Here is a 21,343-nt window from a genome sequence, read left to right on the forward strand (position 1 = left end):
CACTCCTACTTTTTATGTATGCAAAATTTGAGGCACATATGTATGTATGTATGTACAATGTACAATGTGCATACATTTTTACGTATGTACATATATATGTACGTTGAACAAATTAATGAAAGCGCGTGGAGATCCAAGAAGTCGCAACAGAAATTGCAACGAAATGGTTGGCAGTTCATTAGCAGGGCTTCCAATTCCTCTGAATCACTGGATTCGCAATGAGACGGAAATTGTAATAAATCAGACAGCAATTGCCACTTAACTTAAGACATTTTAAAAGTCGACAGCTCCTCTAAAGAATCTCATCCCTAGTCGTGAGCAATAGAATTTAAAAAGTTGTACAATATTTAGAACACTTAACCGTTTACTGTATTAATCAACGTTCTCATGAAAATTTGATTGACCCGGCTCAGCGCCCCACGCGCTGAATGTCCCTAACTAATGGCGCGACGAGACGTGTGAAATGTAACCATTTCCGTCCGTCCAGGACCACTCAATATATGTACATATGCTGCAGACTTTGTAGTCCCATAGGTTAGGTCTGTGAATCCTATTGATTCGACAAAAACAGACCGATAGTTCCTATGGGAGCTAAATGATGTAGGCATCCGATCTTGATTAAAATTGGGCCCTGGCGTTTATAGGTGTAATAAACTCACCAAATTTCACGACAATAGCTAAAAAAATAACGAAGTTGTAGAGAAAAGTTACTGTTCGTGACTTTGCCATTTGTATGGGAGCGATTTGGCTGAATCCGAGATATACAAACTGTGCAGCATATACAAGCCTACAACCCGTAGCTTTAACTGTAAAGGAGAAGCTTGCGGGAAACAGACGGACGGACATGACTATATGATCTCGTTTTGTCAAGAATATATGCATACTTTATATGGTCAGTGACGCTTCCTTCTATGCGTTGCACACTTTTGACTAAAATTATTAGACCCTATTTGCTAGGGTATACCAAGTGAACAAAATGCTAATTTCATAATTATCATCATAGCTATGTGATAATATTTTGGTTGATTGTTATTGAAGTAAAATGATTTTAAGGTAAGCCCAGAGATTGTTAAAGCCAGGGCACGGCTGAGGTATCCAACCAACTATGTACATATGTATGTTGTCCTTGTGCTTCTGAACGTTTTCTTAATAGAACTCAAAGAATGTCGGTTTCAGGCGGATCGGCCCAAAAGCCGGATAGGGCCAATCGAATGTAAACTACTAAGTCACTAACAGTGGCTTTAAGCCGTAACTCCGTTGTTTCTATTGGCATAAAAATTAATACTTCTCTGTTACAAATTTCATAAAGATTAGATGACTATAGAAGCGATCGGTCGAAATTTAATTAGGTCGGGAAAAAAAAACTTTATTGCTTTTATGAGATAATCACCAAACAATGTTATTTCATTTTGATTATAATATTCTATAGTTCTGGTAATTTTGATCAAAATCTGATAACTATATCATATAAACATACATTAATATAGTGGATGTGCTTCATTGGTCCAGCTTAAGTTTGAGGGCCATTCTCTCTCGTAAAATTGACCTTTTAAATAAAACTTTTTTCCGTTTCGAGGTATTTAGGTAAGAAAAGATTAAAGTAATCGAGTTTATTTTCAACTTTTCTGGGGGCGCTAGAGTCCTCTTATGCTTGAGTGAGCGAGATACTAAGATATACTTTTAAAAAGCATTTGATCTGAATTTTTTATAAATACATGAACGCATTTCTTAAAATAAATTTAAAACATGTTTGTTTTACTGGTGCATGGTATACTTAATTCGGCGAGACGACTTACTTAATTTTTATACCCTTGCAAAAAGGGTATTTTAATTTTGGTCAGAAGTGTGCAACGCAAAGAAGGAAACATCTCCGACCATATAAAGTAAATATAAAGTATAAAGTATATATATTCTTGATCAGCATGAGAAGCTGAGTTGATATAGCCATGTCCGTCTGTCCGTCCGTCTGTGCGTACGCGTTTTACTCAGCCGTCTTAAGAGCTATCGGGCTGAAATTATTTTTCCGGGGGTTTTTATTACCCGACAAAAATAAAGTATGAAAACCATCAGGATCGGACCACTATATCATATAGCTCTAGAAGAACTAGAAGAAACATTTTCATAAAAATCGAGTATGCTATGAAATTTATTTATTTGTGATAATATTGGATATAAAACCCCAGATCCCAAAATTTGTATATTGATGAATTGAGTTGCAGAAAGCAAATTTTGAACATGTAAAATTATTATTACCAAGGACTGCAAGGGTATATAAACTTCGGCATAGCCGATGTTAGCTTCTTTGATTTTTGGTTATATGTACATATATGAACGATACGAGTTCCCAAAATTTGTGTTTTTAGAATATAACTCATGAATAAATATTCATGCATATGTGTACATATGTGTGTATGTATGTATGTATATACAAATATGAATGTGCATACTAAAATTTGGTATGCCGCCTGATTGACCCATTGGTTTGATTATAACAATGTTGGAGGAAATACCCAGGCCACTTTTTTTGCAAAGTCATTGCCCCTACAGCGAAATATTTTTTTTAATTTGAATAAGTAATTCAAACAACAGTCAAAATAAAATAAAAAAAAAAGAAAAACAAGTTGAAACAAATGCGAACAAGGAAAATTCAATTTAGCCGCATGTCAAACCGAATTGCTGGCTAGGTCAAACATGTTGATGGATGGATGCACGACTGGCCGAATGAAAGGGAAGCACAAATACATTTACACGTATGTACTAGAGATGGGCATGGGCCAAGCCGTGCCTTCCCGGTATGAGTTGTGCTTGGTGTTTAAAAATCGAAAATACACATATGTATGTACATATGTAAGGTAATAGTTTTTGAAATAACTTTTTGACTAATTAAACCAGTTGCGCAAAGCATAAAACGATATACATACATATGTATGTATGAATGCTGTGCATTAAGCTCATTATGGTTCTTAAAAAATTCAATGAGAAAATCGTCACTGTTCCTACAAATGCTTTGTTAACAATGTTGTCCTCAGAAGGTTCCCAAAATTCATTATATTTTGTAAGAGCTCTTACCCAAACCAATAGAGGAACGTCGTTATCGTTTTAACTATGAGAAAGAGTTGCTGCAATTGAGAAGTTAACACAGTGAATAAAATAATGCAATGGATATAGTGAATACGTTCTTCGTGGCCTAAATATGTTTGACCATTCTACTGGGTACTACAAATGCTAGACGTGAAAAAAAACTAGACTCTGATGCGCTAATTTGGACTAGCTGAAATTTTTAAAAGGTCGTTTTATTTAACGATGCTCATTTTTCTCGGTCAATTTATTAAATTTTTGTATTTTTGGAGAAAGTAGTGACTTTAATTGAATTGTGTTGTAAAACGTCATTAAAATGCAAGGACTTAAAAAGCCATAAAAGCCTCAAATACTTTGCTCTGCCATTTTCATGGATTTCATTTTAAAATATTGAGGCATACTTAAACGTCAAGTCTAAACAAATGAAAGCTAATCACGAAAGTGTAAAAACAGTTGTGCTTTTATGTTTTTCCTTTTAAATGTAAATTAATTTAGTGCAAGAACTCTTATAAACAAATGTGGTTTTTAAATTTTAAAAAAAATCTTTAATCTCATTCAATCGAAAAGAAGAGATCTAAAATACGCAAAATTATAAACAGTTCGTAAATTGATATCCGCGAGTTTGTGTAACTTTTTAATACGATAAGGAACTAAAACTTTGTCAATTAAACTACGTCCGTGCTGTGCTTCCCAAGAAATCCCGTGTTGGCCTCAATATATTTCGTCCGTGCTGCGTCAAAAGAGTGGCCCGTGCGCATCGCTAGTATCTCTAGGATGTGTGTATGTATGTACATGTACGTATGTGTGTATTTTACCAACATCAGCATCTACAAGCTAAAATTGCAAAAAGAGGCATGCATCGTCTCGTCTCGTCTATTGGGGCGGTCCCTCCGCCTGACCCAGCTGACCGGAGAACCAGCGAGCAGTGAAACAACGCACAAGCTCTCACCCCGTTAATAACGTTCACACACAAAACCACACGTGTGTATATATGTATGTACATATATGTATGTATGCATGTTCACATATACATACGTGGATGTACCACCTGAATGAAAACAACGGAGAATATAAATTGGTAAAAATACACACACCTAAAGTTTTTAATTAATACAAAACTTGTAACATTTTATAAGCTGCTACTATTAGTAACGTACAAGCATTTTGAGCCTGTACATGTACTATATTGCACATTGACTTTCACGTGTACTGCATACATTATAATAAAATTCCATCATCTTGGAATACGGCTATGCTAACTGAACAGTCATATTCACATTGCAGTTTGCACCTTGCATACCTGCAATAGTGCCTACAACAAGGTGCAGCACAATGTTTGAAAGTGACTGGTGCCTTTGAATACAGGGTGGGACCTTAGTGGCTCATTTGAGTACCCTGTCTCTTTGCTGACATAGCTTGGACACAGGTAATACAAAAGGTAGCTTGCAAATTTGTGTATACTCTGCCAAAAACAAATCTCATAAATTATACTTTTAATTCTGTGCTTTCTCTTCAATTATCTACAGGAAAAATGAATTGGCAATTTGAGCCCTTCTCAAATGATGTCGATGTACTGGCACATCATGAATTTTATAAATATAATAAATACATACATACATATTTTTTACGCAATTGACAGTCAAAAAGGTGTACATTAACATTTTGCAGAAAAGTTTTAAAAAGGAGGTAGATAAGTCGTCTTACCGGCTTCGGTATACAGTGCAGCAAAAAGGCAGAGAGCCGGGGCTAACTTCGACTGCGTCAAAGTTTGTATACCCTTGCAAGTTTTTTGTTACTCTTGCCTTACCTATAGCTGTCGAAGTGGAAAAACGTTTTATCTAAGAAGTCTAATATTTGCGAATGGACGGCCCACCGATCGTTCCTATGGGAGCTATACGATATAGTCACCCGATTTTAATCAAATTTGGCACAGTCGTTTATGGGTGTAATAAACCCACCAATATTAATTTTCATAGCTCAGAAAATAACAAAGGGACATGGCTATTTCGACTCGTCTCGTTTTGCTTATCAAGAATGTACATATATGCTTTATATAGTTAAAGATACTTCCTTCTATGCGCATCAACACCAAGTTCTATCATTAACAGACTTTTATAAAGAACATCGGAATAGCAATGGACATTCCATATGTTGAGTTGTAAAACTCGTTGTATTTTACTTTTTCTGTTTGTAACGCACAGAAGCAGACGTTTCTGACCCCATAAAGTGTATATATTTTTGATCAGCATGAGAAGCTGATTTGATATAGCCTAGTGCGTCTGTCCGTCCGTACGTCCATCCGACTGTGCAAATTTGAGTTACTTATAGCCCGGAGAAGATAAAGTACAAAAATTGTCAGGATCGGACCATTCATCTATCATCTAGATACGGCTGAATCCGATATATACAAACTGTGCAGTATATACAATCCTCTATGCTAAACTTCAGCCCTATAGCTCTAACGCTCTATTAGGAGTTCTCGTCGATCCAGACGGGCGGACATGGCTTTTTGAACTAGTCTCATTGTGCTGATCAAGAATATATATTCTTTATATGATCGGAGATGTTTTTCCATGCGTTGCACACTTCTGACCAAAATAAATATAGACCTTTTGCACGGCTATAAAAAGACCTGAGATTGAGAAAAACAGACTCAAAATACACGCGACCTGTTAAATACATGGTCGCCACTGCATGTACAATTAAATTAAATTGGAAGCATTTTTGCGGCGTTCTTAATTATTAAATCTGTGGACGTTCTTAATCTTAGTCTTAATTTTTTTCTTAGAGAAGCATACGCAGACGACAAAAAGGGGTTTTTTTTCAAAGATCAGAGACTTTTCAACGGGTTGTCAATAGCAACAATAAAGCAGCAATAAAAAGTCTGACACCTTTGTCAGCGACTGTAGACATATTATAGTAAATTCAGATTATATGCGGTGGTGGCGCCTGAGCCAAGTGACATAAGAAAGCGTGTGAATAGTCGAAAAGAAAGCAGTCTGCCGAGACGTACCGTAGGGTGATAACGGCAGCGGAACACAGCTTCGCTGTGACATCGGCCCTCAGGAAAAATTAGATGTGTTTACGACCTCCCAACATGAGTCCTCGATATGGGTCATTGTATCTTTAGTGGCCTTACACATGAAGCTGTGATTTTAGCTATTTAATTTAATTAGATTTGTGTTTTGTCATTGCCGCCATCGTCTGCATTGGCATAAATGTCACAAAAATATTCCCGGAAAAAGGTATTCCTAATATAGACATACCCAAATATGCACATACACCCACACACACATGCACATTTTGGTAATTTTGAGTCAAGAGCTCATTCAGCGCTGCCGTTACCAATTGTTGTATTTGTTAGTCGACATGTGAAAGGATTTTCCTTGGGGAGATCACTTACGATGTCAAGCAGCTTTCATCTGCTACCGAGTCGAAATATTATTTTAGTTGTATATATGTATGTATCATATTTTATTTATTTTAATATCCATCTTTTGATTACATATGCACACAGTTCGCACAGTCGAGCATCTTAATATGATCTTTTTAAAATGAAGCAAATGGTTGATCACCTGTAAAGATAATGTATAGAAAGCTTTCTTTTCCGCTTTGCTTTTCTTGGCTCGCAATCCGTCTGTCCATAACTCCGGATCTACGTAAACTCCCTATAAGACGTTGAAACTACAACGCTTAAATTTTGCATGTGTTTCAGATTCAGCTGGATCGGACCAGTATATAATATTGCTTGTTTGTATACCATGCACCCATAGAATGAAATGGTATACTAAAGTCGTCAAAATGTATGTAACAGGCAGAAGGAAGCTTTATATAACATATAAAGTATATACGTGTATATTCTTGATCAGTATCAACAGCCAAGTCGATCTAGCCATGTCCGTCTGACCACCAGATCTCGGAGGCTAAAAACGATAGAGCCACCAAATATGGTATGCAGATTCGTGTATTTTGTTAAGTGATCTTCAACTTCTGTCACGCCCCTTTCCGCCCCGGCAATTTTGGCTCATGGGGGCGCTAGTGTGCGCATATGCTTGAGTGAGCGAGATACTGAGTTATGCTTGTGAAAAGCATTTGAACATAATTTTTTATAAATGCATAAATGCATTTGTTATTATAAATTTAAAACACGTTTGTTTTACTGGTGCATGGTATACTTAAGTCGGCGAGACGACTCACTTACTTAATTTTTTCAAAAACTAACAACATCTTTTGCCACGACCACTTTCGCTTCCATAATTTAGTAAAAGCCGATTGCCTCCCGCATTTTTTTGGCTGTCGTAATCAACATTACCTTGCGTTCGCCATGACAATTAACAAATCGCAAGGCCAATCGCTTAGTGCTTGCAGGATAAATTTAGAAAATCATTGTTTTTCACATGGGCAGCTATACGTTGCGTGTTCACGAGTTGGGAAACCATCCGCTTTGTTTGTGGACATGTCAGACCAAAAAACAACAAATGAGATTTACCAAAGAGCATTTCATTGAAACGGATAATTTGCGGACAAATATACCGCATTAACTAACGTTGAACTAAATTACACTTCATTTTTGTAATCGAAATGATTTTATTACTGTTGTGAAATGAAGTACAATTCTTCCTTTTCAACTACAAAGCAAAACAAATCATATTTCTTAATCTTTAAATCCCCAAACGAAACGGAGTTCGCCGGGCTTCCTAGTATACATATCTATTGATATTTCGTTGATTGCTTGAAAAAAACATGTCTGTTAGTGCTCTTTTCCTTCATTTCGGTCCAAATTATTTGTTCATCGATGTATGTATCGAACGATGATGACGAGATGCAATATTACGTAGGGGATTCTCCAATTCTCCAATGGTGATTGGCAAAAGCCCTTTGTTACCAAACCAAAGACTGAGTAGGTTTTGATTTGTTTAAGTATGTCTCTAGTACTAAACCAGTAAATAAAGGCGTACTTGAAATTAGATGCACAATTGAGACGAGGTGACAAAATAGTGAAAAGTGAGGTTCATTGGTCATGGTTCTGGTGCTGCTTTCAAAAAAAGTATTTTATAGATACATATATGGGTGAATATTATCTAAGGAGAAATTGGCTATGGAAACGGAAAAATGTTTTATTGCAGACAGCGGGAAAATAACTAAAAAAAACTAGTGATGATATATGGTTATTTTCACACGGTGTCGTTTGTACTTACTTACCCTCTATACTCTTTCCCATTATCCTTGATGAACCTAAGATAAGTGTGCTTCATTGGGGAGCAAAACGCAGTCTTCATCGGGGTTCGAACTTTAGAACAACAGTATTGTAGATGTAGTGGGTCTCTATTGCACCACCGAGTATCAAGAATATATAAGCATTTGTACATGTGCATGCGTCATTCTAGCCAAAATTTTATATTGTTTCCTTTTGCAATGCAGTTAATTCCGTGACTTGCTGCTGGAATTTTTATTTGGTGCCTTCTCAGCAAAGCGACTTGTCTTAAAAACGTGAACAACTCCAAGCTTCCTCCTCCTCTTAACTCCTGTCTGCGGTAAAGTGTCAGCAAAAACGAAATTGAGCTTATCTGCAAATTCATCGGTTGGAGTTTGTCCAGACTTCTTTGGCGACTTGATACAATCGTGCAGTCTTCAAATTAGCGACATTCGAAAAACTTCCAAGATAACTACGGAAATCGCAAGCTAAAAAGTTAAATTTGTTACAGCCCTTTTATACCCTGTCCCTCAGAATAAAAGGCAGATTTGGAACTTCCTTGTGTTAGCTTGAAAGAGTGAACTTAAGAATATACTGATTTGCGCAACTCCATTATAATAATATTGATTTATAATACTGATTGATTTCTGTAACCTGTATCGCGGTACATGTAACATGTCCGGATCAATGCCTTTATAAGTATATAGAATTCTTTTAGATTAAAAAGTGATGACATGAAATTAAAATCATATTTTTATACAGGGTATTTTGAAATCATTCTACAAACTTCCTTTTTGCTCCACCGAAAAGACCAACAAAGATCTGCCAGAAAAGAAACACAAAAAAAGAGCCATTAACAAAAGAGCAGCCACAACTAAAGCATCACTCAGAAGCAGCTCGTTCTGCGTGATTTATTCGTTTCTCCAATTGAATTGTTTTTAACTAAAGTCCTCCCCTTAAGACGTAGCTCTACAAAGTCGATCAACAGTCCACCATTGATTTCTATGACTTGATTGACATTTCATGAGCCTGGAATGGACATCCATTTACCGCCGGCACCAGCGTCGCGACGCCAGCAGAAACAAAAGCAATAGCAACAAGACATCGCTAGCGTCAGTGTCGTTGATGATCATCCTGACGATGATCCGGTGACCAAAACGACAAACTGAGGCGCCATGTTAACCACCAAGGAGTCACTGACTATCTTACTGCATGGTAGCATGCTCGTTATTGACGAAGATTGATTAATGATTGACTGACAGGCCAGCTATTGTTACTTGGTTGCCTCTTGCAATCATTTTAAGAAATACGCTTTGCATTTTATGGGACACTATTCCTTCGATTATTACGCTTCCAACTACAGGTTGCCAGCTACCGTTGTGGTTGAGTCAGAACCTTTTGGACTATATGGAGGTTATCGTTTTTACTTACTTTATAAGGACAAGCAACTTGTCACATATAATGAAATGTACCCCTGCGTGCGATTGGACAATTGGGCTACTCATTTTAAATTGGTTTCTAATTTCCTTTTTATGAATGTGTGTATGTATGTATATATCAATGACTGTAAATAAATTTGCGCCGACGGTAGAAAAATATGCTTGATGCCGATGGCTTTAATACGACACACGTGTATACATATATCGATTAGCCATCGACTTGGGTAAATGCGTGTTCCTGACGACTAGCATACTGCCACCGTTCCGTGTACTCCTCCTAGCGCCGGCTACCGATCCTGGACTTCACCATTCTGGAACGGAATTGACTCGAAGCGTTCTGCAAATTTGTCAATACATGTTTCTGCGTGGCCATCGGTAGGCCATAAATTGTGAAAAATAAATATAACAATAATCTGCTCCACTCCAAACCTGCCCGATTTATACAGCTCAGACAGAGAGCAGATCAGACCGCTCTTTTCTTTTTAATCGCCAGCGGCTTTAGCTCTTTTTGTCCAGGTATGTACCTCACGCATTGTTCTCCACACCTCACCCGAAAAGAGGTGTTGCCACTTTGTTATGAGTTTTTAAATCTGGCAAATCCCATTTACCAGCATTTATTCGAATTTAATCGATTTTCATACCCTGTACTCATGGGCTGAGAGAGTATACTAAAAGATTCAAACCATGGCATTAACTGTAATTGTAAAAGAGGTGTACGTCACCGTCACTATACTTTCTTTCTGTCTCTCCTTATTATAATGACAAAAAAAGGAAAGGGTACTGTCACTTTTTCCTAGCAATTCACACACTGGTTGACACTATGTAGATGTCAATAATTTGGTATATGAGGCCACTAGCATAAAAATAAAAGCATTTTCTACAGTGCAGGACCAATCGAATAATGTCTGCGTGTTCCAAAGTGCACAATGGAAAACCGAAGCAAGGCTCTGCCGTGTTTTGTCAATACGTAAAGAGCTTTGCTTCTTTCGGCAGTTCCACGACGTATCCACTTTTTTTTATTTGAGAAGGAGTATCAAACAGATTGAAGTCCAGTATAGATTTCCCAAATACTCGTTCATACTGTTTAGTGTAAGCCCAGTACAGCATTTGCTTAACGCCCATCGATCCGCCTATATTGGTTTGGCTTGCTCTTGGTTTGTTCTGAGAAATAAAAAAAAGAATTTATTGGGCCTGTGCTGTCCACACAGTACCCAAACTAAGGTGCGTGCATTGCTGTTGTCAGAATGAGGGAACAGAATATTTTAGATTTATGGACCTGAATCGTAAAAGCGTAAAATAAGTTCAAAATAAGTAAATATGAATTTTTCCAGTGAGTTGATTAAAATTTAATTTTTCCAACTATCAAACTACGCCGTTCATTCTTGACAATAAATACTTTGCTGATGTAGCGTATCTCGTGTGCAGTTACGTATCAGTTTGTTATACAAGAGTAAGGCCAAGTTTCTGTATAATTAATAAGGGAATTTGAACAGGTGCGTAAAAAGACAAGCATTAATTTGAAACAACAAAACAGAAGATTACATTTCGCATGCTGCGAGCTTCTAACAACCCAAACCCAAACCCAATCATGATGGTTGCTGAGCTCCCAAACGTAATTCAAAATTTACATAAAACTTCTGATAATAGTTTGCTATCCGATTTGTATATATATTCGTGGCAGAGAGTTTTGCAATCTCACTTACCTCGTTCTCAATCTTTGTGTGTCTGGTCTGCTTGTCTCCATTCGTTGTTCGTTTCGCACGTTGCCGAAAAATCCTTGGGCTGAAATTTGCGACATCATAAATTACGAAAATAAACTTTGCGCATAAGGGGCGAATACTGCGATGGCGATGAAGTTGGTGATGGCGGTGGAGATGGGATAGAAGTAGGGCATGCAGCGGGTAGCGATCACGCAGTCTAAAATATTTGCATCTGCGGAAAGCTGGGCTGTAGTACCGTGGCACAATGTATATTTTCAGCTTGAGTGCATTTGCTTGTCAATAAAAAGGTTTTATGCATAAAAAGAAACCGAGTAACAAGTTAAATTTTCTGGCGATGTTCAAACCTAAACGTCAAGGATCGACGAAGAGTCGTTTATCAAATTGGGGATGTATTAACCATTACTTATTTAAATCACACTGACATAGGATCATCAGTAAACCGTTTTGTACCTGTAACAACGGTCTAATCGCGACATTTGGTTCTTGTAAGGTCCAACAACTCACGTACATATGTATATGTACAGCCTCAGTTATGTAAGCATCTTTTGTTTCCGACCATCGATATTTTAAATAAATTTCATTCACATCATACTAAGAAAACTCGCTAATCGAGAACTAAAAAATTAATTAGCAAAATTACAAAACGATTACTTAACCGTGGACAGACTGTGTTCACTGCACGATTTGGCCAGAGCGTAGCTAAGAATAACAAAATTCTGTTAGTCACGCATGCTAATCTTCGTGTTGTCGCTTAAAAACCTGCAACCGCAGCGGGAACAGCAAAGGAGTATTGCAAAGAGCGCGCGCAACTACGACTGTGGTGGCCGAAACCAGGGCATGAGTGACTTCAGTTGTGTTACCCACCCCTATCCCTCTGTCTATTCGCAGTGCATTGTTAAGATCAAGAAGCGACCCGACCCACAACTGATTATTGTGGAGCCTTTTTAATTCTCTTAGTAATCGTGCTCGTCGGGACAAGAGCTTTAGGTTTTCGTCTGGAAATGAGCTGCGCTTTGAGGTTCACATCTGGGTGAGTCTAAGTCTAGCACCACTCTTGTTCATCTCTGGACTCTTATTATACAACCTTCTTAATCAAATGTTATACTTGATGCCCAGGCATAAAATTAGTCGACACTATTTCAGGTTAATTCATTTTTAGTTAGGTAGATCTGTTTGGCCTAAACATTTCCCATGCAGCAGCTACCCACTACGCCAAATTAAGTATAGTATTAAATAAATATGGTGTCCATTATCGGATAAGCTTCTGCATCTTTTACATAAACATGTCACTTCACATTAATCTGGACTCCGCGACATACGAGGTAAACTGGCAACAGGTAAACGAGATGAATTCAGTCGCTGTCCCCTCCCCGATCTCATCTTCTGCCACGGCCACACACAGCGACTGTGCGCGCATGCGCCATGACATGGAAGTGGCCCATGGACGGGAATGGGGATGAGACCAGACGAGCCGACTGTTGGCTGTGTTGCTACCACACAAAATCGAGATTATCATAAATAATGTGGAGTAACAGTTCCACGCGTAGGGGCGACCTAGGATACCCATTCATTGCACGTTCAGGGCCGTTTTTGATTTCTGAGAAAGGATGAGGTCACAGTTGCGGAGTACTGGCTATTATCTTCTCTCAAGTAAACGGGGAAAAGGCTTTGTCTTAATGACGTCTAATTTGTCATCGTTGAGGAACTAATTTTTTAGCTTGCTGATATAAGCCCAGAGCTACCTGTCTTGAACACGAATGCTACGATTTCTGCGTAAGTTACGGATCTTGGGGCGATACCTTGAAACATCTAGCGTTGGGAACAACGTACAAGCGGTCCATGTGAGAAATAAATAAATACATGTTCACATATTTCATGGAAAATAAAAGTTTGTTGTTCCCTGTGGAAACTCAATCCCAAATTGGCCATTAGATAAGGTTAGGTTGGTTTTAATAGAGGAAATTAAAAAAAAAACAAAGCGCCGGGCTAACTTCGGTCGTGCGAAGTTTGTATACCCTTTGCAAGTTTTTCTATTACTCCTTATTTCATTCATCGGACCGATCGTTCCAATGATTGTATCCTCCCCAAAGTTAATGAAAAGGTACATGAAGTACTTCTTGATAATCATGTAACCATCTGTTAGCTAGTCGAGATCTAGATATTATAAAGCTAGAGCCACCAAATTAGTAAAGGTTACATCAAATGTTCGCCACACCCCCTTCCATTCCCGCAATTCGAAGGAAACCAATTTTTTCAAAGACTTTCTGTCTTCTTGTTCCTCAGATTTTAGTTTGTAAGTAGTTTTACCAAGAATTTAATTGTTTTCGAATATTTTTAAACTATTGCAAATAAATTTGTCCCACTAATATTTTAAAATAATAAGTAGAAGTTATGGGTGAATCTTATCTCAGAATGTAAGTCATAAGGGCCCAAATGGCTGTTGTTCTCTTGCGGCGCTAGAGTGCTCGTAAATAGAAAACAAATTACCATCTTGGTAATGACCAAATGCACTTAATAGTTTAAACTCTGATAATTTGATTACAATACTCGACTTACTTTGATAGTTATAGTAAAAGTAAACTTGTCTAAATGCAAGATCGAGCTTTGTATTCTTTTGTATTCATTTAAAGATACCTACATACATATGTATGTAAGTATGTATTTTCATATAACAACCGATTTAAACCAATGGACGACATGGGATGGGCTTGTTCTTCGCCATCTAGCGCCATCTGATCGCGAAGCTGCATGACTGTTGGTCATATTAATAACTTTGCAAATGTATTTTTGATTTAGAGAGCATTTAAAGCGTGAACGACTGCTTCAATAATATCTCTTTCAATTTTATTGTACATAAATTTCATTAATTTATAATTTTGGTTAAGTTTTACTGCGTCAAACATCCAACCCGCTGCTTGGGGCTTCACGAAGCATGTTGCGCCAATGTGTTTCTCCGCTTCGCTGACTGGAGCATAAATTATTTTTCGTAGTTTTGGTAGGCGCCCGGTGACCGCGCGTAGCGTAGATTTTGCGATTGTGCACGAAGTGAGGGTTTAACCATTTGCCAGTGTAGTTGTCTTTGACTCTCAAGAAAATATCTGGCCGCCAGTGCCACAGCTTGAGCATACACACTCAGAAAAAACATATTGAACTTCTTGTTAATGCTGTTGTAGTTCCTGATGCTCGAACTCCATGCTTCATTGACGAAGTTAGCCACTCAGTCACTGCTGGCATGCATGCTAATGCTGTTGCTTTTGCTTTTACTTATGGTTATGCTGGTTGTAGCAAAAGAGACATCCTGCAACTAGCCCCGGCATGTCGCCTGCAAATATCTTGAGAGTCTTCATGCGCAGTTAATTATAACCACTCGGACATTTTGGCTTCGGTTTATTTTCATTTCCAGATGCAGATTACGTTATGATTTATGCATAATAGTAAATGCATTTGATGGCAACATGCGCCAACTGGAAGACGTGGGTCATACCGAAGCCCATTGACCATGGACATGCGATAATGTTAGTGTTACATAGTCATGTCATTAAATATGATAACTCGACCAATGCTTATGACAACACCTACATACATTATATACATACATATATGTATTAATAGATGCACAACATATCCCAATCTTAAAGCGATTGCCAATGAATAGATGCCCCGATGCTGAGTTCAGACTTGGGTGAAACATACATTACCGTAATAAATCAGAACCGTCAGAAGAGACGTCGTAAAAGTCCTCAAATTAATCATCTCAACAGTATATTTTTTCGGCCAACTCATTCACTTTTACGATGGTCCTCTCGACCAGTCAGCAACATTGCTGATAGTTGAATTAGAAATCAAACTAAACTGGAAAACATTTTGTCGCATTATTCGTTTCTTTAAAAAGATCTGTTCCCGAATCTATAAAAATAAATGCTGCTTGGCAAGCAAATCTCACTGTGTATCTCGCTCAGCCTTCAAAGTACAACAATCTTTTTTAAGCGTTTAAGAGATAACGGTTTATTAAGAATACGTCCGACAACACTAAATCGCAAGGTATAGGAATTAAGGTAACGAAAAACTAGTGCTACGTAACGTTTGCATAATATTGCACTTTTATCATAATTTGGAAATAATTTAAATAAAGTTAATAGTAATAATCTAATACAACGCATATATGTATATATATATTATATAACGGCACATCAAAGGGGTGTCAGCTGGGGGAAGGCAGCGTCTCCCACCCTAGTGCGGCTGATAGTAAACATATTTTGAAGAATTCATTCAACTTAACATTCACTTTTTTAAAATTTTTGTTTTTACACCATTCACCCATAGGGGTAAATGGTATATTAAACTCGCCAAAATGTATGTAAGATGCAGAAGGAAGCATTTCCGACCCCATAATGTATATACATATACATATTCTTGATTAGCCCTGTCCGTCCGTCCGTCCGTATAAACATCTAGATCTCGGAGACTATAAGAGCTGGAGTCACCAAATTAGGTGCTTAGACCCCTGCAATACCTACGGTGTTCAAGTTTATTTAAAATTTTTTTCACAACCATCTCGGCTACCGAAAATTAAATAAAACTGATTTTCTCGAAAACCAACAAAAGTAGAACCACCGAATTTGGTGCGTAGATTTGTTGAGTATGCGTGCAGATTATTATTTTTGGCACGCCGATTTCCTGTCCCAATTTTTGGACTATCGAACCCAAATTGTCACATTAATTAGCCCTTAAATATGTGTTCACCTGGTGCCATGGTATAGCAAAGTGGGCGTTACATATTTATCAAAGTCACTGTTTACCACCGATTGTTCCTATGGGAGCTATACGTTAATAGTGTAATTAACTTGCCAATAATAAATTTCACGACATTAGCTCTGAAAACAGCGAAGTTATTAAGAAAAGTCACTGTTCGTGACTTTGCCACTATATAATATAGTGGTCCGATCCCGCGAAATACGAACTGTGCAGTATATACAAGTCTGCATGCAAAATTTCAACTTTAACGGTCTAGGAGAAGTTTCCGTTGAGCCACACGGACGGACATGGCTATTTGAACTCCTCTCGTCGTGCTGATCAAGAATGTATATACTTTATATGGTCAGAGATGCTTCCTTCTAATCGTTGCACACTGACCAAAATTAATATACCCTTTTTGCAAGGATATTAAAATTTACTTGAATCCTAGCTTGCCCTTTAAAATAACTTTGACTAGGAACTTAAAATTCTTTTCTTTGTTTTTATCATCTCATTTTCGCATTTTTTTTCAAAAAGTGTGGCCAAAACTAGATATTTTTTTTTTTGCAATTGCAATGTTGGACTTCAATGAAATGTAAATATTAGTGTTGCAATTCGACGATTATATTGGACAGGATGTTGCGCGCATCGATTATTTGATGAAGAATTAATTGATTTATTATGAATCCTTTGCAAAGGCGGATCTTTTTATTTAAATACTACATTTGCGACGGCACAAGATTGCGGTTTTAATTTGGTTAATTTTTTGATTTTCTACTAAGTGTACTCTAGAAAAGATGGCATTAAACAAACACCAATATTGTTGAGGCTTTGCAAAATCATCAAAATATGAATAAAATATTTCAAAAATTTATTTTTTCGCGTATCCTAATGTTTTTCACAATGTGAGTTGGATAACCCGAAGAAACGGGAAATTGCAGACAAAATTGCATGGTTATTACATGTTTCTGGCAGCGCAAATTAAATTCCATATAGAAAAGCAATCGTGTCCAGCTCCACATGTATTTATTTTACAAAGATCTGCGGTGATGGTCATATTCTGGAGTACGTGACAAATTATAAAACATCGACCAAGCAACTGGCAACCCGGCGACTGAGAGACCAAGGACTTGTACCGGCCAATCCCTGGAAAGTGGAGTCAAGGCGTTTGTCAGTGCAAATGTGACGCGAGTGCTCTGAAATTCTATCGCTGTGCGGAAGCCTAAGCACAGCCATAACCGACCGAAATGATGAACTTATAAAAATGCATTCACAATCACTATTAAATTAGTTTAGTGGCATTTAACTTAATCGCCTACAAGGGAGTTAAATTGTCGAAGACGCTCCAGATCGCTCCAGTTCAGTATCGTTTTGGTAGCCATTGGTCTTGCACTCTGAAATTGGGCAGACGTGATTCGATTTTAAAGAAGCTGAACCAGTTCGGGGCAACAAGTGATTTACTTGCATAATATAATCTTTGAATAGTCTGCGCTTCCACTGCGAATTTCCAGGGCGTGCCAAACAACACAGCAAGGACACCAAAATTTAGTTGCGCTTCAGCAAAAAAAAGGGCAGAAAATCCGATGAGGGGTGGCACCCGCTGCTTTTAGACAGACACACATAACTATGTATGTATTTATGGACATACACACAAACATATATATTTAAATGTATCATCTCCTTTGTTAACTATAAGCAACTTACAAAACAAAATTTAAATATTTTTAGTGCCAAAATATATTTATTCTAATGTATACAAATGCCAATTCCGTGATCCATAAAAATTCTTGTAATTTAATTGGTAGCTGGTGGCGCCACAATATAGCAATCGAACGTATGTATACATATAATTGCTTAGAACGACACTGAAGGTTCATGACAAAACGATAGGAACACGACCTTGCCACTGTCTCAGCCAGTCTGAGCGTACAAAGCACGTTTCTCAATGAAATTCCAAACCGCTCTTTTCGACCGTTTCTGTGTGTTCCCGCGTTGTCGGAACAGCTATCGAATATCGGAGCAAGCAAAAACAATGTCGACTCTCGCTACTTGGGCGGCTGCAACTGCGGCGACGACACGAACTAAGCGCCTGCAGTCGATACCACAGTAGTTAATTAATTCTGCATGAAATTTAAGGTTTTTTGCGACCAAGCACCCGAACCATCCACTGCATATATGGCAAGTCAATGTCGCCGTTCTGCTAGTCCACAACTTAATGCAATGTTGCAATATTGTCGGGGAGCGCGTTGCTCCACGTACGATTGCCTATAGGCCGTTGACGAAAGCTAATCAGTCGACTGAAATCTAGAGCTCCAAAATCAAGTCATTAAGCCGAGTGCCAAACAGAGCAAATAACGCGGCAAACTAGTTCGTATATGCGTCCTGGGAGTTCCCGGACTTCACAAGAAAAAAATCTCTCAATTAGTCAATTAATTAAAGCAGCAACCGAAATAAAATTAACTACGTTTATAAACATACATTCAGACATAAATACATACATATGTACATACATTAGGGGTGTTCTTGTTTTCGAAAATTCGAAATTTGCCAATTGCCAGGCGTGATGCTTCCATATAAACATATGTGACACCATACCAACACGAGAAGAATGAATATGCGATGATATTTTAGATCACTAACTTGGCAAGGAATGGAAAATAGAAACCGTAATGTTGTTTAATAACAAATAGAGCTATTTATTGTAAGTTAAAACTCTGACGTAATCCTGCATTACATTTTCCTTCCCTCCATAAGATACCAACAATTAGTCCATTTTGCCTCAAATTCAGTGGCGTAGCCAGAAAATTTTGGGGGGGGGTTAACATGTTTTAGGATCAAAGATATTGAATTGGCTGAATCAATTTTATAAGAAATGAACCAATTTTCGGGGGGGGGGGTTTATCCCCAAAACCCCCCGTTACTACGCCACTGCTCAAATTCAACTGTCCCGTTCCCATTTGATGACTCTCATTACAGAAATTTTATTGGCAGACCATCTGTATTAAAAACTTCTCTGTTTGTTATTTGACAGAAAATAATTAATTTTTTTAAGTCCAACAAATTATAATAATGTCTATCACTTTTTATCAGCGACCGTTATTGCTAGAAGTTTTATTATACCCTTGCAAAAAGGGTATATTAATTTTGGTCAGAAGTGTGCAACGCATTGAAGGAAGCATCTCCGACCATTCAAATATGTTCTTGATCAGCAAGCCGAGACGAGTTCAATTAGGCATGTCCGTCCGTGTGGAGCAACGCATACTCTTCCTATGTAGATCCTTGGAGCTACAGAGTTGATGCATTTTGCTTGTAGGCTTGTACATACTGCACAGTTTCAATATAACCTTATATTTGAGTTCGTAACTCGCTTTGCCGGCTTGAGGTCAAATTTTTTCTGAATAACTATAAAAAAGATTTGTTTTTGAATATATTTTGTATTATGATATATTTTGGCCCCTCAACACTTCAGAACACTTGTTTTTACGCGTCCGCACTCTATGACGTGGAGCTTGAGCTTGATATAGAGTCAGCGTTTATTTGACCTTTTTCAAAGTCGGTCAAAGCTTTCACGCCACCCATCTTACAAAAAATGCTAGCGGTGGCTTAAAATTTTAAAATACAAAAGAATTGAGACCAAAAAATAAGGTTTTAATTATATTTCTGAAGGAAATATAAGACTATGTAGACTAGTGTAGTACTTGCAGTTATCGGGTATGTTTTAAATTCCTCCCATGCCTCCTTGTGGGATCTAGAATTCATACGGACGCACAGACGGATCGACTTGGTTGTTGATAATGATCAAGAATATATACACCTTATTTTGTCGGAAAAGCTTCATTGTGTCTGTTACACACATTTTGGGGATTTTGATATACTATTTTAGCCTTTGGGTGCATGAAAAAATAAATTAAATCAAATATAAAACAGAAACTTTGCTATTTTACAAATGTTTGTTATAGAGGTTTCAAATTATTATTATTATCAGTATAAACAGGATATAGTTGTTTAAAACTAGCAACCTAACTATACATATTTTAAAAGCACTTGCAACTAAGGCTCTTCGGCTTAGACGAAAACTCGTTGATCAATTGACTTGGACACTTAGACAACTCATCTACCAAGGACTGCAGGTTTCAAATATATTTAGCTTTTAAACCTTAAAAGGAAGTCAAACGTATTCGATTGAGCGTCACTGTAGATATACAAATGTATACATATGTACCTTATGGATTCGGAAACTGTGCGTCTCTTTGCCGATTCTTTCAAGAAGACGATCGCTCGCTTGTATATAACTTTGCAAAAATTAAACCTATCTGCCCAGACTCTATCAGGAAAGAGCCCATTTAGCCACAACGTGCCCGCCTTGATGAAAATGATTCATTAAATCACATAGTTAATATCTTTTTTTCTTTTTTTGCAGGATCCTGCGACGGTAAGCTACAACTAAGTCAAATGTCTAAACGCATACTTTTAATAACTTCTCCAGGTAAGGTTGTAACCCTTTGAAAAATGTGTAAGGTGGCCAACGATTTATTTTTGTATTAATCAGCACAAAACAGTGTATTCACTCACAAAGGTATATATAAGGTATAATATATTCCTGTTTCCGAATCGTTTTTCAATGAAAATCGAACTGCTTTTGAATTGCTGTTCTCAACTTCGTATGAAATGTCACTCGTTTTCGTATTGTCACCTGTGTCGGCTTAGCGAAGTGGTATACAGTAGGTTTTATGTACAAATCTGAAAAATAACAGGTTTAATTTAATAATAATTTTTAAACTAACTTAATTATAATTATTACGAATGTAATTACTTTATTTACTCTTGTAAATGCAAATCCTACCTTAAAAGAGTTTGTCGCCTTTTCTCGACAAAAATAAATTATTGCTTATGTACGTATTGCAATTGAAAACGGTCACCAACAGGAACAGATTGCTGTGATAGTGATAGCTTGCTAAAAATAGTAACAAATTAATTGCAACCTCGAATGTTTATGTATATTTATGGCTTATAAGCATAGTTCTCGACATATTGAAGACTAATAGAATGAAGCAAGTAAGTCGACGTGGGTATACCATACACCAGGTGAAACAAATATTTCAAATTTCGAAAACCAAATGTATGTCTATTAAATTGTTTTTACATGTTTCATAGTATGTGCTATCTCGCTCACTCTA

The 21,343-nt window shown here is 37.4% G+C and overlaps 1 protein-coding gene across 3 annotated transcripts in view; it reads left to right on the plus strand.

Moving 5' to 3' along the window:
* Nucleotides 1-21,343, plus strand: part of sowah (sosondowah) — a 54,772-nt gene that overhangs the window by 17,105 nt on the left and 16,324 nt on the right. For 2 of the 3 annotated variants that reach the window (XM_068302473.1, XM_068302474.1), the window contains exon 4: nucleotides 20,587-20,598. In XM_068302473.1, coding sequence (XP_068158574.1) covers nucleotides 20,587-20,598 — 12 coding nt within the window. Of the gene's footprint in view, nucleotides 1-20,586; nucleotides 20,599-20,652; nucleotides 20,680-21,343 lie in introns of those variants that run through there. The other variant, XM_068302476.1, reaches the window with a different exon arrangement.

Source organism: Drosophila tropicalis, unplaced genomic scaffold, assembly GCF_018151085.1.
Source record: "Drosophila tropicalis isolate 14030-0801.00 unplaced genomic scaffold, ASM1815108v1 contig_993, whole genome shotgun sequence".
Taxonomy (NCBI): Eukaryota; Metazoa; Arthropoda; class Insecta; order Diptera; family Drosophilidae; genus Drosophila; species Drosophila tropicalis.